Source organism: Antechinus flavipes, chromosome 1 (genome assembly GCF_016432865.1).
Source record: "Antechinus flavipes isolate AdamAnt ecotype Samford, QLD, Australia chromosome 1, AdamAnt_v2, whole genome shotgun sequence".
Lineage (NCBI taxonomy): Eukaryota > Metazoa > Chordata > Mammalia > Dasyuromorphia > Dasyuridae > Antechinus > Antechinus flavipes.
Genome location: NC_067398.1, coordinates 252,190,592 through 252,216,389, shown reverse-complemented (window position 1 = coordinate 252,216,389; position 25,798 = coordinate 252,190,592). Strand labels below are relative to the sequence as shown.

Sequence of the window (25,798 nt, the reverse complement as noted above, 5' to 3'; positions counted from 1 at the left end):
AGAAATATTATAAGGACTGTAGTGGCCTGGATGGAACAGGATCCTCACAGATATTCCTGTCATCAAATGCATTGTCTTTATGATCCTGAGAGATATATAGACTGTGTCATCTCAAGACCTATATTTTAGACTCCTGTCGGAGTCATTTTTAGCCATAAGGTGATCAGAGAGGGAGACCAGAAAAAGGCTTGGGGTGATGTGGAATGGCAATGATGTGGAGTCTTTTACTATAGCTAAAACATGTTTTATAGCATAGCAAGAGTCCAAATCTCTGGAAGTTAGTGGTCAAAGTGAGACCTCTTTTATAGGAGAAATATGATCACTGTTCTTCAAGTAAAGAAGCAGGAGCAGTATATGGGAACAGACAGAGAAAGGGTTAGTTTCTCTTAGCTCAGGTCTCTATTTGCTTCCTAGATCTCTGTTTCCTTTTAAAGACCACATTTAAAGATTCTGCTCAGATCTACACTTGCCATGACTTCATCATATTTTTCCGAATAACATGACTCAAACAGCCATCTTCAATGTGTATTAATGATGGATCAAATCTCCAAGGTGAGGGCACTTTAATGCTCATCAAAGATATCTCAGAACCTCAAAATGTGGTATCAATAGTGATATTTGTACCTTTTATGGGAAGATACTTTCAAAAAGCCATATTCTTTAACTTTGTTAGATTGACCATTCCTTTGATGGTTCAAACCCAATCCATTTCATCCCTTCCTATCACTTTCTTCATTTGTTCTTCATCCTCATTTTTTCTCACTAATCCCTGCACTTTCCATCATACTGTGAATGAAAGGAAATAAGAGCAGGTCTCTACAAGTATGGGCTATTTAGTATAGCTTTCCAGAGAGCACTTTAGGGGAAGTATTAGTGTTCTAATGAAGCATCCAATTGAGCCTTTTCTGGTCTCCAAGGCAAAGAGAAGGTCCCTTTTTGAATGGTTTTAAAGGAGGATTCAGAAATAAATGAGAGGGTTATTGGTTATAAGGGATGGATCTCGGAGAAGGGGATAAGGAGGCAAACATTGAGATACACAAGTGGTGTAGCAGCAAAAGATAACACTTTTTTAAAAATAAATTTTTCAAAAGAAAGCTGATGCTGTCTTCCTTCCCTTCTTTGTAGAGGTGGAGAACTATGGTATGGAACACTTCATTTACTCTAAGATTCAGTTGGTGTGTTGATGAGTTTCACTAAACTGCTTAATTTTCTTTTTTTATTCTTTCTTCTCTTTCCTTCTTTCACTTTCTCATTCACAGTAATATGAGATCTGCTTCTCTTCCCTCCTGTTACTGTCTGTTATCTTATCCCCATCTACCTATACTATATTCCCAGTCTTCCTTTCCCCATTCTCCAAACTCATTAAAATCTTTGCTCCTTCTACCATGTCTTTTGAAAATCCTCTTCTGATCTTACACCTCTTCCTTTCATGCTTTTTCCGTATTTTGGCAGTCATGCTAAGACCTGGCCCCATCTTGGATGGCACTGCATCCCTGAGCATCTTTTCCAGCACTGGGTGCATTTTTTTATCCTCTCAGATTTACTGGCTCCAGAGAGGGGGTTAGAATATTCCTTGTTCCTCATCGTCACTTCCAAACTCTTATTTTATCACCACCACTCAGCAAACTCCCTTTTGAGATTTACTCTTTCCAAATTTATTATGCAGTCCTTCTTTTCTCACTAAGTCCAGTGACTAATTTACATTCTTCCTCTTCTCAACTCTTGCCTTCATATTCAGGAACATACATGCTGATGTTCCTTAAAATACTCTAACGTCTACTATCTACTCAATTTTGTTTGCAACCTACTCAATCTACTCAATTTCCATGACTTATTCTTTTTCTCTACTACAGGTATTTTTATCAGATACTATCAGATAGTGTTCTATATCCATAGTGAAAAACTTTGAAATTCCTTTATTAGATCTTAATCTATCATCTCAGGTCTTTCCTGCCAATCTTCTAAGTTGTCTTGGTCTGGAAAATTATTTCACTCTGTCTTTTTGTGGGTTCTGCCATTCTAAAAATTGTTTAGAGTCATTATTTTAAAGTATTTATTAAGAAGGGTTTCAAGGAGAGCTTAAGTGAGTGCCTGTCTTTATTCTACCTTCTTGGCTCTGCCTTTTCCATAATCTATTATTTCATCTCTGCCCATTTTTTACTTCTAAATTTGTTTTTTATTTTTACCCTACCTAGTTCTCACCATGTTCCCAGGCCGTCATCACCTCTGTTTCTCATCCCTGACAATACACTCCTTCTTTCCCAGTCTTGATCCCATAGTGAATCAATTCAGTTCTACACTATCCTCTAATAATCTTAGCATCTTTGTCACATGGCTGCTCACATTTTGCCAAAATCCAACACTGATTATTTCAACCATCTGCCACCTCTACTCCTGCTCATTTGCTAGTCCTAGAACTACTCTTTCCAAGAAGTTTGGTCCAGAAACTCCTTTACAAGAATTGATTTCTCCTCCAGGAACTCCTTAGTCACTATGTCACTACCACTATGCATCTATTATCCATGGAGCCAAGAGGTTCTTTTTGGGAACATTTTGAGAATAGTTAAATCAAAGTGGGCTGGTTTCTCAACAAATGATCTTAACTGCAGCGCTCACTACAGCAAGGCAAAATTTTTACTTTTCTGAAATTAGTCATTCTATTTAGTGACTGTTTTGAGCCTTTTTTCTTTTTCTCAAGTTTTTCATAGTACGTCCTTTTCCTACCTTCTCAACTAATGACCTCAAATTATGTTTTTCCAAGAAAATCAAGACCATTCTCAGTAGCTTCCTTTTCTCCCCTTCTTTTCATCTCATAACCCTTTGACATCATCTTGCATGATTTCCTTTTTTATTCCAGTCTCTGATAAGGCTGCTCATCTTTTCAACAAAGTCGACCCCTCTCTCTATATTCATGATCCCATCTTTTCCACTCTTTTCTAGAAGATTGCCTCATTCCCCCTTGGCTAATCTTCAATCTTTATTCTTTCCCTATCAGATCCTTTTTTTGGGTACATGTAAGTCTCCTTCATAAAAAATGAAAAATTATATTTACATTGGTTATCTCCCTTATCTGAAATGTCCTTTCTCATCTCTTGGAATCTCTGACTTTTTTAAAGACTCAAATCAAATGTTATTTTCTAAGGAAGCCTTTACTAGTTCCATATACATGCTGGGACCTTTCCATGCAAGGTTATATTGAGTCTGCTTTGTATTGGCCTTGTATACATATGTGTTTTATTTCCTCAAATAAAATGTAAGCTTCTTGAAGGCAGGAACTATTTTATTTTTGTTTTCTCAGTAATTAGCATTGTTCCTGGCACAAAGTAGATGTTCAAGTAATGTTTGTTGATTGATTGGTGAGGAAGGGAAAAGAGTAGGGATATATTCAGAAATAAAAGTAATATAAAATAAAAATGTATAAATAAAAACTACAAATAAAAAGAAGGACTTGGTGTTATGCTGAAAAAATATTTTTAGGAGAATTTAGTAAGAATTTTTGCACCTGTTGCTGAATATTGAGCTGTTTTTAGATTATTCAGAAGGATATGATATATTTGTAAATTTCAGTTAAGCCTGGCAGTTACAACAAACCATAGCTTTTAATAATCTCTATATGACCCCCTTTGTAAAGAATATGATCCTCTTCCACTTAATTCCTTGGGAAGATGAGCCATTTCTCTGATAGCTGTTCTCCATTTAACTATTGGAACTTAAAGACAAAAAAAAGTAAAGGTGAAGCAAGATGAGACACTTCAGTCTGCTATTTAAAGTGCTTACTTCCTGTTGTTAAAATGATCAGCTTTTATCTCACATAGCCGTTATATGTATAAATAAAAAAAATGCCTTGAAATTTATTGTATTCAATTTCAAAGATTTGCAAGTCACAGATTTGTTTTTGCCACAAAAGCTCTCCCAATATCTTAGTTTCATTTAATGATAATGATAAAATACCATTTATATAATGCTTTAAGGTTTGCAAAGCATTTTACAAATATTTATCTCATTTTAAATTCATAACAACAAGGTGGGCAGAGATGTTATTATACCCACTTTATAGATAAGGAAACCAAGGCAAACAGAAATTAAGTGACTGGCTCAGAGTCATGTAACTAGTGAGTATCTGAGGGTGGATTTGAATTCAGGGCTTCCTGACTCCAGGTCCAGCAGTCTATCCATTAGTAACTCCCAATCTTTAGGTAATGACTCTATTATAGGTGTGTAGGAGAAAGGGAAAATGTATCTGGGAGTTATTTCAAGGAGTATTTCTGTACGTTTATATGTGAAGCCATACATAAACAAATAGATCTTTTCTATACAGAACAAATAAGGTGTCTCATATATATGACTATTTTTCAAATTTAGGTTAATGTTTTGAGAGTCATAAAATATTAATTTATTTAAAAGCATTACTGAAGTCATGACAACTTTTTTTCCCAATTTGTTTTTTTTTCAGTCACAGGACCATGACATCATAGATTTATTTTATTTTTAATTAATTTTTTAAATGAATGAAATCCATCCTTTCTCCCTACCACTCCACCCCATGGGGGGAAAAGAAAAGAAAAACAAAACTCTTGCCACAAATATGCAGTTAAGCAACACAAATTCCCTCACTAGCCTTGTCATAATATATATATATACATATATATATATGTCTCAATCTGCTGAGTCCAAGCAGTTGGTAATTTTTGTGGCTAACTTTAAATATATAGGCTAATCTAAATAGATTTAGAGATGGAAACAGACTTAAAGACCACCAAATCCAGTCTTTTTATTTTTTGCAGATGAAGAAATTAATGGATAGACAGGTTAAATTACTTGCTCAGGGTCACATAGGTAGCAAGTGTCTGAATCCTGTTTCCTAGCCATTATACCAATCATCCTGCCTTTCAAAATAATATTAACTTCTTTGAAAGCTCATTTCTAACAATAAAACTATTATTGGGGGAGGGAGAGAGAGGGATAATTTGTGAAATATTATTTGACATACCTGAAGAGGTTGGCAACTACTGTTGTAGTCATTATGTCAAACAAAATTGAGGTTCTCTAATTCTTAAGCAGCCCAGATAACAAAGTTGTATTATATTGTAACAATTGCTGTTTGTTTGTTTTTTTTTTTTTTGCTAGACTTTTGGTTTCATCAGTATGAAGAACTCCAGATCTTTCTTCTCTAGCAATGCTAATCAGCACTTGTTCTGCAATTTCTTAACTTTTTATTGTGTCATGGACTGCATTGGCAATGTGGTAAAGACTACTGATACCTTCTCAGAAAAATATTTAATGAAAATAATGATTTTTTCCCCCTCATCCAAGTTCATGAACTTTTGAAATCCATCTATTGTCCCAACCTAAGAACCTTGTCTCTCCTAGAGTTGCTTAGGGTTCAGAGATTAATAATCTGCCAAGAGTCACATGGCTAGTGTATACCAGAGGTGGGACGGCTCAGGTCTCCCTGAGTCTGAAGTCATCTCTCTACTCATTCTTCCCTCACCACCCTATCTCTCATTGAGAAAATAGCATAACATATTAAATACCCCAAAATGCCATGATAGACAGATGATACATCTAAGCGTCCCAGCCAGATATATAAATCAGTTAAAGTTGTAGATGTAAATTACTGCCATTTACCCAAACTCTTCCCTCAGAGTTGCTATGATTCATCTCCCTCCAAACTTTTGCTTTCTTCCACAGGCTGGGCTGGAGCAACGCTTAGCCAATACCAAGAAGAAAGCCTCCCAGATGGAGAAATTGTTACCCAAACAAATCATTAACAAGGACCAGAGGGAGGTGCTGAGGCTTCTCTGTAAAGCTCATGAGCTGGAGGTGGAGAACACAGAACTTCAAGCAAACAACTTGTACCAGAAGAACCTCTTGTGCCAGAAGGATTTTGTGATTCAGCGCTACCATCAGCACAGGCTTCTCTGTGAGGAAATCATCCAGCAGCAGAGAGCGCTGATAAAGGGTAAAGCTCAGATTGTTTGCTCAATAGCCATTTTTTAATACCAATTAAACACTCTGGCTTTCATTGTGCACAGCGCAGGCAGCCTGTATGCAAGTCACATTCTGAGTATTTCCCTTTCTTCATGTTTTAGTCTTCACTTGCTTGGGCTGGGCATTTTTTCTGTGTCTTAATCCTTCCATTAGTGACCTAACATTGGTAGTCATGACAACCATTTGGAAAAGATGCAGCAAACCAAGGTTAATGACTTCATTCTGAGAAAATGAATACTTTGGGGAAAACAAGAGGTGGTGCTATATGGGAGGATGAAGGGCAAGGAAGGAAAACTTCCACTGTCTTTCCCCTTAAAATCATAATAAGCTTTGCAAAAGTACATTTTCAAACTTTTCAAAGAATGTAAATAGATTACTTAAGAACTCTTAAGTCCTTTCCTTTTTTGTGCATGCTCAATTCAATCCAATAATCCAATGAAAATTTACTAAACACTTACAAGATGAACGCTGTATTAGAGTTCTTAGATGCAAAGACAGAATGAAAAAATAGACTGCCCTTGAGGTGCTTACATTTGATTTGTCCTATGTTTTAGTAAAAAGTTGTTTTTATTGAATGGCAGGGTCAACTCTAGGCAAACTTGTTTTTAAAATATTATTATTGTACCACTTTCATTCCTGAATATATTCTTCCATTCCTTGTCCATTGAACTATCCCTTTTAACACAAAATTAAAAAAGAAAAAGGGGTAGAGTAAATCTAACCTACATATCAACATGACACCCTCAGTTCCACACCTCTTCAAAAAAGGGAGAGAGATGCATTTTCTCATATCTTCCTCATACGTATTTCTAAACCATACAAAGTTGTTCTTTAGTAGCACTGGTTACAACTTTCTGCAGCTCATTTCTAACTTTGTTAATGTTTTTTTTTTATCCCTGCCTACTCCCCACAAACCCAGTGCTTGTTCCTTCTTCTGCCACTATTATAGAACTATAAAATCTTAGAGTTGATAGAGACCTAAGAGAGCATTTGGAAATGGCTTCTGCAGTACCTCTGATGGAGGGTGATCCATGTGTTTGAACATTTCCTGAAATGAGTTAATTACAGTTTTGCTAAAAAAACCTATTCTATTTTCAGGTAGTTATTTTTTTGACATTTTTTAAAATTTTAATTTTATTTATTTCAGTCATGAAAATCTATTTTCTCTCCTTCCCACATTCTCCCCACCTCAAATTGAGAAAGAAAAACAAAATTCTTGTTGCAAACATATATCATCAAGGAAAACAATTTCTTGAGTTGACCTTGTTTTTAAAAATAAATAAATGTCACAGTATTCCATCACCTTTCTGTCACAAAATGGGTAGAATATTTCATCATAGTTTTCTGGAATTGTGGTTGATCATTGTATTGATCAGAATTCCTAAATCTTTCAAAGTTTTTCTTTACACTGTTATAATTTTATAGTTTTCCTGGTTCTGCTCACTTATCTCCTCTTCAGTTCATACAAGTTTCCCCACATTTTTCTGAAACCATCCCCTTATCCTTCAGCAAAATAATATTCTATCACATTCATATACCATAACTTTTTCAGTCATTTCCAAATTGATGGGTACCACTCTCCCTTCAGTTTTCAGTCTTTGCCACTTCAAAAGAAGCTATAAGTATTTTTTGTACATTTGAGTACTTTTCTTCTTTCTTTGATCTCTTTAATATATAGATCTAGGAGTGGTATTGCTGAGTATATGCACAGTTTAATAACTTTGGGAGAAATAGTTCAAAATTGCTTTTCAGAATTGCTGGACAGGGCCCATAGTTCCTCTAACAGAACATTTTCCCACAGTCTCTCCAGTATTTGTCACTCTCCTTTTTTTGTCAACATTGACAACTATCACTGTTAGAAAGTTCATAGGATAATAGATCTAGAATTGGAAAGAAACTCGAAGACCATCTAGATCCTCTTCCTCATTTTACAAGCAATTTTAAATAACTTGTCTAAGATCACACCAGAAGTAAGCACTAGAGGAGGGGAACTAAAGCTGGGTCCTCCAACCTTAGAGCCAGTATTTTCTCTATTATACTAATACTATTGAGGCAAAATCTGCTTCCCTCTCATTTGTGCTTGTTTCCAATTTTTTTCATGTGGAGAAAATCAGAATGAGTATATTCCTCTTCCAAATGACAGTTTTTCAAATATTTAAAGATAAATATGATATTTTCCTTAATTTTTTTTCATGTTAAATCTTGCCAGTTTCTTCAAATACTGGTCCTATAATTCTAGATTATCACTAGGTCCCTGCCACCCCAATCATTCTTATTACCCTCCTCTGAGTATACTTTAGCTGGTAAACCTGCTAAAAATGTCTCATTTAAGTTTGGTGTATGTTGGCACTGCCAATGGGGACTGAAGCTAGTGGATCATTTGAATTCAGGAGTTCTGAGCTACAGCAGAGCTGTCAAGTGTCTGCACTAATTCTGACACTAATACAAAACTCCTGGGGGAACTCCCAGGATCACGTTGAGGGACTTCCTAAGGGGGAGTGAACTAGCTTGTTGGAAACAGTGAACATTTCTATGATTTTCAGGAGTGGGATTATACGGGTGGGTGACTGATGCCTGGTTGAGATAATATATCTTTTGAGGTAATATATATTTGAGATACTCAGCCTCAAAAACAAACAGAAAGGTATGAAACTGAACATGACTATTCCATTTGTTGTTTGACCAATGTAGAGAATAGTTGTATGATTCCTTTATCTGTACATAATACTTCCTCTTAAGAGCAGTCCAAGAAAAAACATAAAACAAACCTGAAAAAAATAAAACAAACCTATGTAATTATAATGAGATGATAATATAATCAGATATAAATTCTCTTTTTAGTATTTTCTTTTCCAACTGAAATTTCCCTGGTTTCTTCAAATATTGCTTCTACAATCAATCAAGAAAGTTTATTAAGCATCTACTATGTGTCAGGCATTAGCCAAGCATAGATAATATAAAGAAAGGCAAAGGATACTCACTACTCTCAGAGAGCTTTCATTTTAACAGAGGAGAAAATGTGCAAGCAACAATATATAAATGATATATAGGTTAAATTGGAAATAACTAACAGAAGACATAATTAACTGAATAATAAAGGAGATAAATTGGAGAAAATTACAAGACATTAAAAAGAATCAGGAAAGGCTTCTTGTCTTCAATTACCTTTAGTTTCTAGATTATTCTCTACTCCTTCTCCCTAGATATCCCACTGCCTTCTTCTAGATCAGGGCTTCTTAAACTTTTTCCACTTGCAAACCCTTTTTGCCCAAGAAATTTTTGCATAATCCCAGGTGTTTAAGTATATGATTTACTGATAATACATTTACTGATAATAAATCATAATTTTGTGATCCCTCCATATTCAGTTATGAGATCCCATATGGATTACAACCCATAGTTTTAGTAGCTGGACTCCAGCTGTACTTTAGTTTGTCAGTGTTTCTCTTAAAACATGTCTAGGATTGAATCCAGTTTTCCTGTTGTTTGACAAATGCAAAGTATGGCACCTACTCCTAAAAGAAAACAAAATAAAACCATTATAATGACTGAGTCTTGGTCCTGAAAAAGAAAAGAGAAAACATACCTCCTTTCTTCTTTGCAATAATAGGGTATTAGAAGTGTGTACTGCTCCTTATATTCTCGGTCTTGATGGGTGTGTAGGATAAGATTTGCCAGACCACTTAGTTTTTCTTTCATTTTTAATTCTTTGTCATAAGAGGTAGGTCACTGGGTAGGGAAAAGGGAGGGGAAGGACACATTTAGAAAGGAAGTTGATATAAAAATGAAAATTATCAATAGAAACAAAAAATTAAAAATTAAAACACAATATATGAAGTTGTCCAAGATCGCATTAGCTTTTTTAGTAGCCATATCACACTTCTGGTTTATTAAGCTTGTGGTCAGTTAATATAATGGATGTGTTAATTGTGGGGAATAATCTAGAAATTAAAGAAGCAAAAGTTGAAGAAATTGGAGAAGTTTAATAAAAAATTAGTATAATATTATTGATACAATTTATCCTTAGTAAATACTACTAAATGTAGTGTTAGTAATACTACTACTATTAATTACAAAGGATATGTTTTATCTGACTATCTGTCATAATTGCATGAACTTTTTTCCCTGTTGTTAATATGGTGAGGGAGCATATTATATAAAATAGAACTTTAAATTAGTAGGAGCCTGAAGAACAGTTTCATGTGACCTTAGTCAAGTCATATAATTTCTCTATGAATTAAGTTTTCTAGGGCCTACTTTGAGGATAAGGAAGAATGTCATAACAGCTAGAGAGAGAGCATTGGAGTCAGAAGATCTGAATTCGAACCTTGCCTCAGATATATACAGATTGTATTATTCTGGGCAAATCATTTACTTTCATAGTGTCCTAAAAGTTGCTAATCTGCATTGGAAGAGGGATTTTTTATATGTATTGCTTCCTACACCGATGAAATCAGAGATCTGCTTCTTCTCCAAAAAAGGAGGATAAGAACATTTCTCTTACAACACAGGATTGTTGAGAGATTTGATAACCAATATGAAATAACTTTGTAAACTGTAAGGTGCTACATAAAATACAAAATATTATTATTGGATGATTTTTAAATGAAGCTACATGAAGGACTTTATCATTATCTCAGTTAAATTTAATTTTTTAGATAACAATGGTTACTTGATCACATCTGTAAGCTCTTTCAAATCAGGAAGATGTGACTTCACTTCTAACCTCAGACACTTTGTGATCCTGGAAAAATCACTTTTAATTTTTGTCTGCATCAGTTTCTTCATCTGTAAAATGGAGATAATAATAGTTCTTACCTCCCAGCATTGTGAGAATAAAATGAGATAATATTAGAAAGGGCTCTGCAGAATATACAGCACAATATAAATTTATTATGATTATAAATCATTTTAGTACTCTGGGGTACATTTTTTCCTGAACTATATAATTTTAAAGCAATTAGATACTTCCCTATTATCTGCTTAATTTTCTTAGAATTCAATTTCCTCTTTCTAACATTTGTTCTTTGTTCTCACTAAAGAAGAGTTTGATTTAATTTAAAAAAAATAGGAATTGAGTTTGTTGTTGTTATTATTCATCTGTCAACACAGCATCTTCTCCTAGTGGTAGTCTCATTCCTTTTTTGTCCTTTTTGTTTTCAATATGACGTTTTGAAAGCTTATTTTTAGAGAAGAATATGGTAAAGATACAAATACATGATACTCAAAAATCTTAGTGCAATAAATACTCTGTATAATTGTCTCACTCCCTCCTAACTTCGTTCCAGGCATTGTGCTAAGCACTAGTGGTTCAGATACAGACTAAAACAATTCCTACTCTCAATGAGCTTCCGTTTTATTTGAATATCCTGTCTTTCAATTGAACTTTGTTTTCATTTTTTTAAAAGATGGATGCATTCATTTGGAGTTATACTCAACACTTATTCAATGATATTGGTCAATGTTTCCTGCTCCCTTTATCTCCATCCCAGAATCTCATTGCCTTTCAGGCAGGGGATATCCTATACTATGGAAAACTCTGATTTAATGAGAAAACAACTACATGTAAGCATTGTGCCTAAAGGATGTGCTTATCCTACAAGTCATAGGATAGTTTCATGGGCATAATGTTTGTGAAATAAACATGTAATGGTGGCCAAGTTCAGTTTTATTTAAAGCTACAGGATGATTAGCTTTTAGCAAGAGGTTTATGGGCATAGAAATTGGGCAGTAACTCACAGTCCTTTATCCTGTTTGTCTGTATGTTGTTGTTACTTAGCAAAGTCCTATTTTACAAAAATTGGTTGAATTTTTTGAAGTCCTATAATGGTGCAGATGTGGAATCTCTATAATAGATTTTTTCCCTTAAATAGTGTTTTATTTTCCTAATTACATGTAAAGATAATATTCAGCATTCATTTTTATAATATTTGAGTTTCAATTTTTTTTCTTCTTCCTTTACTCCCTCCCAAGATAGCAAGCAATCTGATATAGGTTATACATATACAATTATCTTAAACCCATTTCCATATTAGTCTTGTCATGAAAGAAAAATCAGAACAAAAGAGAAAAGCCACAAGAGACAAAAAGCAACCCCTCCCAAAAAGTGAAAATAATATGTTTCAATCTGCATTCGGTCTCCATTGTTCTCTCTCTGGATATGCATATAATTTTCTATCCCAAGTCTCAGTAGACTTTTAAACAAGTTCCATGTAAGGACATGTCCTCTATCCTCAAATAGCTTATAATCTCATTAGAGAGACACCAATATAGGATGGATACCTCACTTGGTTTTTAAATTTTTATTTCATCTCTCTTTGCTTTTCTGGGATGTGATGAAGGTAACTGGATTCCTGTAGCAGAACCACTGGAAAAGAGATATCGACTTTACTCACAAGAATTAGAGGAGGGGACCTTAAATCGTCTACTTTTGCTCCACTCTGTGATGTTTAACTCCCTTAGGGTAAGACTGGATTATTTTCTTGTCTATCTCGCTCACTCTTATTTTAGAAATTTCTAGGGCTACAGATGCTTATGGTTCTAGTGGCTTAAAGGAGGGAGAATTCAATATGAGCCAGAGAGCTTGGAGAAGACTTTGCAGAGGAAGAACTTGAGAGAGGGGTCCTGCTCAGGTAAGAGTTGTTATATCCTTCCAAGATGAGGTGAGCTCCTTGAGAAGAGACTGCCAAAACCTAGTACTAGCACTCTCTTCTACAAGATCATTCAGAGTTCCAGCAGAAGATTGGATTGAAACTTAGAATATAATGATAACAGACACACATGTATGAAACACTGTAATAAAGGAGTAACACAACTCTGAGTGCTGAAAATCCTTTTCCTCCTTCATAGAATGCTATTGGAAGTTCTTCTAAAGTACAGCTCTTTTCTGGACTCTGAGAATTGATGCCTTTCTAGAGTCTACAACCAATCCTTCTCTCTGTTGTAAGGAAGTCATACTTGTTAAAATGGCTTCTTCTCTAGAGCAGCTATGTTTCTGTGTTCATGTTTGTTCTAGATGAATTGGTAGCTTAATGATCCAGTCTCTCTATTAATATGGTTACTGGATGGGGTAAAGAGAGGAGAAACAGAGAGAGAGAGAAAGAGAGACAGAGACACACACACACATACACATACACACACACACACACACAGAGAGAGAGAGAGAAAGAGAAGGAAAGAAAGACAGAAGAAGGGAGGGAGAGGGAGAGAAGGAGGGAGAGAGAGAAAGAGAGAGAGAGAGAGAGAGAGAGAGAGAGAGAGAGAGAGAGAGAGAGAGAGACAGGGAGACAGAGAGACAGGGAGACAGAGACAGACACAGACACAGACACACACACACACACACACACACCCAGAGAGAGAGACAGACAGACAGACAGACAGAGAGGAAGAGAAGAAGGGAGAAAGAGAGAGGGGAAGGGAAGGAGGGAGGGAGGGAGGGAGAAAGAAAGGGAGAGAGAAAGAGAAGGAAAGAAAGACAGAAGAAGGGAGGGAGAGGGAGAGAAGGAGGGAGAGAGAGAAAGAGAGCCAGCAACAGACAGAGACAGGGATAGAAACAGAGACACAGAGAGACATACCCAGAGAGAGAGACACACACACACACAGAGACAAACAGAGACAGAGAGAGACAAAGAGACATATACAGAGAGACAGAGAGACAGAAACAGAGAATAACAGAGACAGAGAGAGAAAAAGAGATAGAGACAACGAGAAAGAGACAGAGAAGGAGAGACAGAAAGAAGAGAGACATAGAAAAGAGAGAGAGAGGGAGAGAGAAGAAAGAGAGGAGACAGAAAAGAGAGAAAGAGAAAGAAAAGAGAAAGAGGAGATTTAAGAGAGAGAGGCAGAGAGAGACAGAGGGAAAGAAAGAGACAAACAAAGAGAGAGAGAAGAGAAAGAGGAGAGAGAAGAGAGAAAGAGAGAAAAAAGAGAAGAGAGAAAGAGGCAGAGACAGAAGAGAAAAAGAGAGAGAGAGACAGAGATAGAGAAAGAGAGGGAGACAGAGAGACACAGAGACAGAGACAGAGACAGAGAAAGACAGAGATCTAGCTTTCTTTTCCCCAAGTTAAGCAATTTCCTCCCAGAGACTTGACTGTAATTCTACCATTAGACTAGCCTGCTACTTCACCATTGGACAAAGTGCTCCTTCTGCCCAAAGTCTTACAAGCCTTTTAATTTGATTAAGAGTGTGTCTTTGCATTGTAATGAGATTATAGGAAAATTCTTTTATACCTAATTTATTCTCCTTATTAACTGATATCAATTAAGGTTCTATGCTTTCTGTGATTTCATTAATTGAGATATCTCTAGGAACATCCACTCTTACAAATATACACAGAATAAATACAAAATAAATATGAGAGGTAGATAAGAGGTACCTAAGGGAAGAAAGATACTAGCCATTAGAGAATCAGAAAAATTTTCATATAGAGAAAATAATGATTGAGCTTTGTTTTTTTTCCAATTTCAAAAATATTTTATTTTTTCAAATACATGTAAAGATAGTTTTCAATATTCTTTTTTGTAAAACTTTGTGTTCCAAAATTTTCTTCCTTATTTCCTCCCTCCTCATGACAGCAAGTAATCTGATATAGGTTGAATATGTGCAATTCTTTTAAACATACTTTTATATTTATCATGCTGTGCAAGAAAAATCAGACCAAGAGAAAGAAAACCACGAGAAAGGAAAAAAGCAAACAAACAAAAGGTGAAAAATATTATGCTTTCATCCTCATGCAGTCTTCACAGTTCTCTTTCTGGATGTAAATGGCATTTTCCATACCAACTCTATTGAAATTGCCTTAATAACATTGTTGAGAAGAATCAAGTCTATCACAGTTAATCTTCACATAATCCTGTTGTTACTGTGTACAATGCTCTCTTGGTTCTGTTTACTTCACTCAGCATCAGTTCATATAGATTTCCTAGACTTTTTTTGAAATTAGCCTACTCATCATTTCTTATAGAATAATATTCAATTACATTCATATACCATAACTCATTCAGCCATTCCCCAATTGATGGGTATTCATTCAATTTGCAGTTCCTTACCACTACAAAAAGGTGGAGGATTCTAAAAAAAAGGAGATATCAGGCATGGAAAATGGCTAATGAAAAGGCAAAGAGACAGAAGATGGAATTATAAGTGTAAGAAAAAAAAAAGGCCAGTTTGATTAATCCATAGAGTATAGGAAGTAGTGTAAAACAAGTTTAAAAGATAGTTTGGGGCCAGGTTGTGAAAGTAATATAGATATCTACCTCCTCTCAATTTGTAGTTCTTCTACACTCACTTTATAATGAATTATTTATATGTTGTTAAGTAGCATAATATGTTATTATTTAACCCTTATACCATTATTAATTTTAAAAAGTATTTCTATTGATTTCCACCTGGGTCCTCAATTAACACCTTGCAGCCAAGGGTTGTGTTGTATGTCTTAAATTTTTTTGTTTCACTCGCAGAATCTAGTCTATTGGTAAGTTTGGATAGAATTGCTTATTCTATCCAATTTTAATGATTGGAAGGAGTCTTGTGGATCAGGTAGCCCAATCTTATAATTTTAACTTATAGGGAAATTAAGTCTCAGAGAAATTAAGTAATTTGCCCAAAATGGCACAATTAATAGTGATAGAGCTGTCAATAGAACCCAAGTTTTCTGATTCCTAGATGATTTTCCATTGCACCAAGATAAAGATAGTAGATAAAAATATGAAGATTCTTGAATTCCTGGAGTATTATAACAAAGAAGGGTACTTATAAAGTTGGATGACAAAGTCATATTCCAAAAAAATCTCAACAGAGCAAATATAATGTAATTTAATAGAGATAAACTTAAGTCCTAATAAATCAAATTTATAAATTCAAGATTAGATAAACACAGCTAGATAACCATTAAAAAAAATCAGAACTGGGAATTTTGGTGAACTATTTATTGACAAAATCAATTCATCATAGCAACTAAAAAAGCTGATGAAGTTTTAGTACTGTTTAAGAGAGGCATCTAAAACATAGGGGATGATGGTTTTGCTCTGCAGTGCCTTGTCCACATCTAGAACACCGTGTTCAGTTCCAGATAGATACTGACAAGTTGACAAAAATTTGAAGGGTTATCTAGTAGGAGAAGAGTGTGATTTTGCCTGATTTTAGGGAGCAAAAGGAAGAGTGGAGGGAAGATGCAGATAGAATCTATCTACAGAAAAGCTTCTTTCTAATTAATGCTGTTCCTAAGTGGATTAGAAGGGGACAAATTAAAAGGTGCAATGGATGGAGCACTAGCTCTGCAGTCAGGAGGGCTTGAGTTCAAATCCATTGCCAGAGATTTACTAGCTGTGTGACCCTGGACAACCCAGACAATCTTCAACAACAAAAAATGGATTAGGCAATTTCAGGAGAAAATGGGTTCCTTTTCATTGGAGTTTTTAAGGGAAAACTTGGTTACCACTTATTGGAGATATATTAGAGGGGATTCGTGTTCTATGCTGAATAGTAATTTTTTTTATGGAGAGTGGTTTATCTGATCACTGTGGTTTTTTATAAATGACAGTAGAATTTAGTTGTCCAAGTAAATTGTCTAGTAGTGAATTACTTCTAAATCTTGACAAAATAGGTAACTCTTGAATTTTCTGAGATTGTTTTCTTTCTCCCTAAGCCTTAGGTTTACGAGGACTTTATGTTCTAATGTTATTGAGGGATTCATGAATTTCTCTGAAAAGTTTGCTTTTGGAAAAAAACACAGTAATAGACTTATTTTTGGTCTTTGCTGGTACAGAAGACTAATAGTTTCTGCTGAAGAAAAAATATCAATGCTTTATTATTCATTTTAGACATGAGCCTACTAGAAATATTTTAAATTAACATTTATCTAATATTCATTAATTTTCTAGCTTAGAAAAAGATGTACAAATTGACATAGCTCTCATCAAGCTTACAGATATGGTCCTCTAACCAAGAAGGTCTGAGTAATATTTGTAGGAATCTTGAACAAGGAAAACATCATAATATAAATAAAATAAAATTTGGAGTCAATATTTCAGAGTAATACTCATTATTCAGGTCTTCTCTTGACTATACCCTTTAAATATTCTCTAGGAACAATGGCTGAGAAAGAAGAAATTACTTTTAGATATGTCAATGACCCATTTACTTCATAACATAGGGAAGGCAATGATTTTAACTAAACTGGAGATATTCTATATTAATTTCCCCCCTTTGGGAATATAAATAGTTTATAGAAAATTTTTATTTCACTTATAGAACAATGAATATTTTCCTAAAAAAAAACCCTTTTGTTCTTCATCTATTACCTATATATTTTTTCATATTTTCTTTTTTTAACCATTAAATATTTTATTTTTCCCTAGTTACCTGTGTAAATAACTTTTAACCTTTATTTTTAAAACTTTAAGTTCCAGATTTTCTCCCTTCTCCCCTTCCTTTCCCCCTTATTGAGAAGGCACATGTGAAGTCATGCAAAATATTTCCATAAAAGTCATGTTGTGAAAGAAAACATAGATCCCTCTGCCCCTCCAAAAAAAAGCAACCTCAAGAAAAATAAAGTTTAAAAAAGTATGTTTCAATCTGTATACAGACACAATCAGTTCCTTCTTTGGAATGGATAGCATTTTTCCTCCTAAGTCCTTCAGAATTATCTTGGATCATTGCACTGTTGAGAATACCCAAGTCATTCACAGTGGACCATTTCATAATATTGCTGTTATTTAGAACTTAGTACATTTCACTTTGTATGAACTCATGGAAGTCTTTCCAGGTTTTTCTGAGAGTATTCTGCTCATCATTTCTTAAAGCCTAATAGTATTCCATTCTTAAAGCATAATGGTATAATCACATACCATAGTTTGTTTAGTCATGCCTCAATTTTCTTTCTTTGTTTTCTTCTTCTTTTTTTTTTCACTTAATAGTATTTCCTGTTCAATTACATGTAAAGATAGTTTTCAATATTCACTGTTGAAAGATTTTGAATTCCAATTTTTTCCCCTCCTTTCCTTTCCTCTCCCCTCCTCAAGAAAACAAACACTCTGATATAGATTATATATGTACAATCTTTTCAAACATATTTCCATATTAATCGTTATAAAAGAAAAATCAAAACAAAAAGGAAAAAAGAGAAACAAAGAACAAAAAAAGGTGAACATAGTATGCTTCAATCCATCTTCAGACTCCATAGTTCTTTCTCAGCATGTGGATGGCATTTTCCAATCCAAGTCTATTGGAATTGTCTTGGATCACTCTATTGTTGAGAAGCGCTAAGTCTGTCATAGTTGATCATCATATATCTTGCTATTACTGTATTCAATGTTCTCCTGATTCTGTTCACTTCACTTAGTATTGATTCATGTTAGTCTTTCTAAGGTTTTTCTGAAAACAGCCTATTATCATTTCTTATAGAACACTAATATTCCCTTACATTCATATACCATAACTTATTTAGCCATTTGCTAACTGATGGGTATTTACTCAATTTCCAGTTCCTTGCCATTCCAAAAAGAACTGCTACAAACATATTTGCATATGTGTGTCCTTTTCCCTTTTTTTAATGATCTCTTTGAGATAAAGACGCAGTATTGAAACTGTTGGATCAAAAAGTATACACAGTTTTATAGCCCTTTGCTCATAGTTCCAAATTGCTCTCCAGAATGGCTAGAACATTTTACAACTCCACAAAAAAATATACCAGTGTTCTAGTTTTCCCACATCCCCTACAACATTTATCATTATCTTTTCCTGTCATCTTAGCCAACCTGAGAGCTGTGAAGTGGTAGTATAGAGTTGTCTTAATTTTCATTTCTCTAATAAATCTACTCATAATTTCTTATAGAACAATAATATTCCATTACATTCAAATACCACAACTTATTCAGTCATTCTCCATTTGATGGGCATCATCTCAATTTCTAGTTCCTTGCCACCACAAAAAGAGCTGCTACAAACATTTTTGCACATGTGGGTTCTTTCCCCTCTTTTATGATTTCCTTTTTTTCCAATAGTATTTTATTTTCTAAATACATGCAAAGATAGTTTACCTATACTTTTAAGGGAAAATCTGGCAAGGAGTTTTAGGCTAAAGAAATAATTAAATTTTAGTATTTCTACTTGAACTAAAGAAGTTTTGAATATAATTCTATACTTAAATGTCTTTTAATAATAGCTTAGAATCCCTAGTGAAAGTAGCTGTTACTTTCTGTGATAAGTGTCTACTAAAATTGAAACAAAATGGATTTCAAGTATTAATATTATATTTTTGGGTCATCCTTAACACAAATGGAGCCTAGATTTATTACAATCATTCACTTATTTTTCATTTTTAACTTGTAGTATAGTGGAAAGATCCCTGAATTTGGTGTGAGAAAAGGTGGGGGAAGGAGAAGGAAGGAAACAAGCATTTATATTCCTCACAAAAACCGTGGGCGATAGGTCCTATTATTATCCCCATTTTACAGTGAAGAAAACTGATGAAAATAAAAACTAAATGACTTGCCCACGGTCACACAGATAGTAAGTGTCTGCAGCAAAATCTCAATTTAGAACTTCCAGATTTCATGTCCAGCACTCTTTGTACTGCATCTTAGATATGTCAATACTCACTTCAGAAAGTAGGATAGGCAATTATTTTAACCAAATTGAAATGTTTTTTATCACCCTTCATATATTTTCCTAAGAAAGGCATTCTCTCTAGTTATTATCTAACCTTCTAACTGGATTTAATCTGCTTTCTACATATGTGCCTGGCAAATCACTTCTGCTCTCTGGGTTTAATTTTCTTTATCTGTAAAATGAGGGAGTTGAATCATTTGCCTTCTCAGGGTCCTTCCAGCTTTAAAAACCTTTACACTATGGAATTTCCATGATATTATATGACATTTAAAAGTCTTTTCATCTCTTAATCTTATAATCCTGTGATGCTGATAGAGGCAAATAGAAAATTTCTATCTCAATTAAGAACATATCAGTCACTTCGATGAATAGTGACTTCTACTAAGTGATGAATTCATGAGTTTATCTTTATGTAGACTTAGGAAGATTCAGGTAGGTGCCAGAGGGGATAGAGTGCCAGATTTGGAGTCAGGAATTTGAGTTTAAAATAGGACTTCAAATACTTATTAGGTGACCCTAGCCTAGTCACTCACCCCTGTTTGCCTCAATTTACTCATTTGTAAAAGGAATTGGAGAAAAAATGTCAAAACACCATAATACCTTTGCTAAAAAACTTCAAAGGAGGTCACAAAAAGTTGGACACAACTGAAAAACAACTGGTTCAGCATACTAAAGGCCTGCAGCAGGAAGTTGGAATATAATAAAAGAACACCAAACAATAAGATAGTGAAGCAAGTCAGTTTTATTGAAAGGACATCATTCCAATATGAAGGGCAGTTAGAGAGGAAGGTGGAAACAGGCCAGTTACATGTGGAATTGCAAACACTCTGGATCTCTAAAGGGAATGAGTGGGCCACCCAATGGGTTTTTATAAGGTTCTTATCTGAGTCAAGCAGGACCAGGCATTGAGGGAAAAGAACAACTGACTCTTGACTAGGGTATTGGGGCTGATTCTTGCTAGTGGAGGAGGGAAGACTCTTGGGGAACTGTTAGCTAGTTGACATTCAAACTCTCCATTTGTGACTTTTGGGCTATTTTTGCTGGTGATCCCAAGGACATACTTTATGAAAAGCTCCACATCTAGGCAAGACTTAAAAAGCCTCTTTCAACAAAGAGCACTCAATAAGCAAGTGCTGCCTTATGTGACAGGCAGAATGGAGAAGCTGGGGAAATGGATAATCTGTGTAAATCCCTGCTGATTTAGCCCCTTCTGCTGAGCTTCTCTTCTTTCCCTCAGTGGCCAGACAAAGCTCAACTGAAAACAAGCTGTAAACCTTAATGAGGGAGCTGTTCAGTGGGTTGATTTCCAAAGGTGCTTCATTAGGATTATAGGACTTCCCCTAAAGGTCGCTAGGGAGTTATTTGAACTAAATAGTCCATGCTGTGTCCGTACCTGATCTTACTCATCTTTCTTTCTTTGTGGTCCCAGGATGGTTCTGTTCTGAATATAGCTCAGCAGATGGAGCTGCATAAGGAGGATACCAGCAGAGACCAGCTTGACAATAGGAAAGACCTTCCTTGGGGAGCAAAATTTGAACTTCCACCTATCGTCATAGAACCGGACAGGTAATGGAGAAATTTCTATCATTGCCCCAGAAGACGAGACTAAGATTAATTCCTTTCTTGGGTTCTCTTTTTAATATTAAGGGATTTCTCTTAAACCTAGATTTTTTTTCTTTTAAATGTGAATTGTACTCACAGATGCCAATCTTGAGTTACTTTTACTAGTCTTAAAGATATTCAGTTTCTGAGTCCTTTATCTAGGGCAGGAGTTCACAACCTGGGGTCCATGAACTCGCTTAAAAATTGTTTTTTTGTAATCTTATGTTAATATAATTGATTTCCTTTGTAATTCTATATATTTTATGGCTTTAAAAATACTATTCTGAGGAAGTTTCAGTAGACTGATAAAGGAACTCATGATATCAAAAAAAAAAAAAATTAGGAATTCCTGATTTAGATGGCCAGCAAAACATCTATTTTAGTTTCACTTTTTAAAAGGTTAGCTGCAAGTTATTTTGACCAGTGGCTAAATCATAGATTCACCCATAGATTAGACTGTCAGTAAACGATAGCCAAAATACTGATTATCATGTTTGAAGCATTAAGGATGTGATTCTCACTTATAACCAGAACTGTAACTAGGAAGCAGAGATTCTAAGACAAACTGAGGCCAGTGAGCACTATTTTTCTTGCTGATCCAAGAAATACTTCATGGTGTTGGTTCCCAGATCAGACAGTACAAAAGCAGTACAAAATCTGACGTGACCAGATCTAAGCTTTCCTGGATAGATCCATTAACATTCTTTAGGAGGACATTATGTTACCATTATTTACTCCAAGAGAGTCAATTACCAGGAAAAGATGAAGGAATCATTACTTTATTCTGTTTGTTAGGTTTCTATAATTTTTGTTAGTTCAAATTGAGTTGAGTGGGAACAGAGGCAGCTAGGTGGATAGAATGTCCAGCTTGAAGTCAGAAAGCCTAATCTTCCTGAGTTAAAATCCAGTCTCTGTACTTTGTAGCTGAATGACCCTAAGTAGTCACATAATCTTGGTTGTCTTAGTTTCTTCATCTGTAAAATGAACTGGAGAAGGAAACAGCTATCTACTCTAGTATCTTTGCCAAGAAAATTCCAAATGAGGTCATGAAGAGTTGGACATGACTAAACAACAACAAGAATGGGAACAGATAATGTAGAGGAAAATGTTGTCAGGAGCTACAGCAGAATTAAGAATAATGATAGATTGTATTTGTGAATAGCTATTGCATTTTGTATGTATTTTTTTTTCATTTTATATTACTCATGAGTTTATACTCTAAGACTAATGTGAACAATTATATCATTGACTGTCAGGAGTGATCTTCAGTTACCATCTTTAAATTCTTTCTATAGTTGAGTTTGTTATTCTAGGTGAATGGGTCTGCCTAGACAATTGTAGTGGTTTCCTAATTGTCGTGCAACTCTCTCATCTCTGATTCATTTTTTTACGATGATGCTAAGTAATTTTCCTAAATCACAAATCTGAACAAGTCAATCCCCCTACCAGAAAAACATCTTGTTACTTCTAAGAGCTAATCTTAATACAAAATGCTCTGTTTCACATTTAAAGTTTTTTTTTTACAACGTGGCTTTAACTTATTTTTCATCTTTGTTTTTACAGTATTCCCTTTCCCACATTCTACATTTCAGCCAAACTAGCCTTTTTGATACTCATATTCATATATTATATCTATTGCTTGTCTCTATTATGTTGAACCAACTTTCTCTCTGTCTCTTTGTCTGTCTTTCTCTCTCTCCCTCATTCGGTCTCCCACATTCTCTCTCTTTCTCTCTCTTCTATTCTTTCTCTCATTCTCTCTCTCACACATTCTCTCTTTCTTTCTCATTCTTTCTCATTTTTTTTCTCTCTCATATTCTCTTTCTTTCCCATTCTTTTTCTCATCCTTTCTCCCTCTTTCCTTTTCATTCTCTCTTTTTCACTTTCCCTCTTTCTCTCACATTCTTTCTTTCTCATTCTCCCTCTTTCTTTCCCTCTATTTCCTTCCATCCTTTCATTCCTTACTCCTTTTCTCTCTGTCTCTGTCTTTGTCTTTCTGTCTCTGTCTCTCTCTCTCTCCTCTCTCTCTCTGTCTGTCTCTTTCTCTGTCTTCCCCCCCTTTCTGAGAAGGCACTTTTTTTTTAAATCACCTTTGTATGAATGCTTATTTTCCTTCAAAATTTAGCTCAAGCTAAACTTTTTACATAAAGCCTTCCCTGATCCAATGTCCCTCACTTGCTTATCTCTCTCCCCATTACTTTGTATATATTTTGTAAATATGTGATATATCCTTTGATAGAATGTAAATTCTTTGAAGGCAGGTGCTATTTCTTTTCTATTTTTGTATTCCATGGCTAGCATAGTGCCCAGTACTAGTAAGTGCTTAATAAATGCCTATTGATTGATATCTATTTCTTCCCTCCCTTTTCCTTTGACAATGTGTCATATGTAGTGTGACTTCTGTTTAATGTAGGTTTTTGTATTTCCAGTGAAGGGTACAAGTCATCAAAAGCTACTCCATCTAAAAAACCAGGAAAGCGAGATTCTCTTCTCACTCCAACTTCCTTTCGCCTCCTGATAACTCCACCAGTACATGAGGTTGGTATATCTACCACAGCCTCTTTATGTGTCTCTATATAGTATAGAAGTATACTTCCAAATCCTTGGAAGTATAGGCAGGGTTATATTTAGAACAAGTAAAATAGATAGTAGACAAAGAATTTTTTGAAGGGAGATTCTCACTACCCTTTGATAAATAGCAGCCAGAAATGCATGGAAGAGGTATATTGGTGGTTTGGTGCTATCCTGCTCCCAGAAAAAAATGAAGCAATATTTTAATATTTAATAATTCACTTAATCATATAGTAATAGTTTCCTATAAAATAGAATAGGATCAAACTACCAAATCTGTATCTCAGAGATCATAAAAAGGGAAAAGGACCTATAAGTGCAAAAAATGTGTGTTGCAGCCTTTTTGTAGTGGCAAGGAACTGAAAACTGAATGGATGCCATCAGTTGGGAAATAGTTGAATAAGTTATGGCCAAATAGAATAGTATGGTGTCATAGACAAAGGGAGAATAGAAAGCTGTTATGACATCAGTGGCTGTAGGAAGATGCTGATCTTTCAAATGATTTTTTCCCAATGACAAAACCCTTTTTATTTTTTATTTTTATTTATTATAATAATACCTTTTTGTTTTTCAAAATATATGCAAAGATAGTTTTCAACATTCACCCTTCCAAAATCTTGTGTTCCAAATTTTTCTCCCTCCCTTCCCCACTCTCCTGCCCTGGACAGCAAGCAATCCAACATGGGTTAAACATGTGCAATTCTTCTAATCATATTTCTACATTTATCATGCTGCATAGGAAAAATCAAATCAAAAGGGAAAAAATGAGAAAGGAAAAAACAAGCAAACATTAAGAAAAAAGGTGAAAATACTATGCTTTGATGCACATTCAATCTTCATAGATGCAAATGACTTTCTCTAGATGCAGATGGCTCTTTCCATCACAAGTCTATTGAAATCGCCTTGTATCATTTCATTATTGAAAAGAACCAAATATATCACAGTTGATCATCACATAATCTTGTTACTTTGTGCAATGTTCTCTTGGTTCTGCTTACTTCACTTAGCATCATTTCATGTAAGTCTTTCCAGGTTTTTCTGAAATCAACCTGCTTATCATTTCATATAGAACAATAATATTCCATCACATTCATATACCACAACTTATTCAGCCATTTCCCAACTGATGGCATCCATTCAGTTTCCAGTTTCTTGCCACTACAAAAAGGCTGCAGCACACATTTTTTGCACTTGTGGTTCTTTTCCCTTTTTTATGATCTCTTTGAGATAAAGATGTAATAGAGATACTGTTGGATCAAAGGGTATGCACAATTTAATAGGAGTTTGGGCATAGTTCCAAATTGCTCTCCAGAATGGTTGGATCTATTCAAAACTCCACCAACAATGTATTAGAGTCCCATTTTTCCCAAATCTCCTCCAACATTTATCATTATCTTTTTCTGTCATCTTGACACATATGAAGTGGTACCTCAGAGTTGTCTTAATTTGCATTTTTCTAATCAATAGTGATTTAGAGCACTTTTTCATATGACTAAAAATGGCTTTAATTTCTTCATCTGAAAATTGTCTGTTTATATCCTTTGACCATTTATTAATTAGAGAATGGTGTTTTTTTAAAAAAATTGAATCAGTTCTCTATATATTTTAGAAATGAGGGGGCAGCTAGGTGGTGCAGTGGATAAAGGACCAGCCCTGAAGTCAGGAGGACCTGAGTTCAAATCTGGCCTCAGACATTTAACATTTCCTAGCTGTGTGACCCCAATTGCCTTAGCAACCCTTACCCCCAAACCCAAAAAACAAAAACAAACAAAAAGAAATGAGGCCTTTCTCAGAAAGATTAGATGTAAAAGAGTTTTTCCCCATTTTCTGCTTCTCTTCTAATTTTGACTGCATTTGTTTTATTTATACATTGCTTTAATTTAATAAAATTGAAATTATCTACTTTGCATTTCATAATGTCCTCTAGTTCTTCTTTGGCCACAAACTCCTTCCTTTTTAGACTATTCCTTGTTCTCCTAATTTGTCCAAAATAAGGTCAAAATGGGTATCATCTAAATGGTCAAA

General features: G+C 34.8%; 1 protein-coding gene across 1 annotated transcript in view; it reads left to right on the top strand.

Moving 5' to 3' along the window:
• The first annotated feature begins 5,577 nt into the window (after positions 1-5,577).
• LOC127563871 (kinesin-like protein KIF19) overlaps positions 5,578-25,798 on the top strand; it is a 41,122-nt gene continuing 20,901 nt past the window's right edge. The window contains exons 1-4 of the mRNA XM_052000095.1: positions 5,578-5,962; positions 12,333-12,454; positions 21,030-21,166; positions 23,632-23,740. Of these exons, the coding sequence (XP_051856055.1) occupies positions 5,653-5,962; positions 12,333-12,454; positions 21,030-21,166; positions 23,632-23,740 (678 nt within the window). The 5' untranslated portion in view covers positions 5,578-5,652. The remainder of the gene's footprint in view (positions 5,963-12,332; positions 12,455-21,029; positions 21,167-23,631; positions 23,741-25,798) is intronic.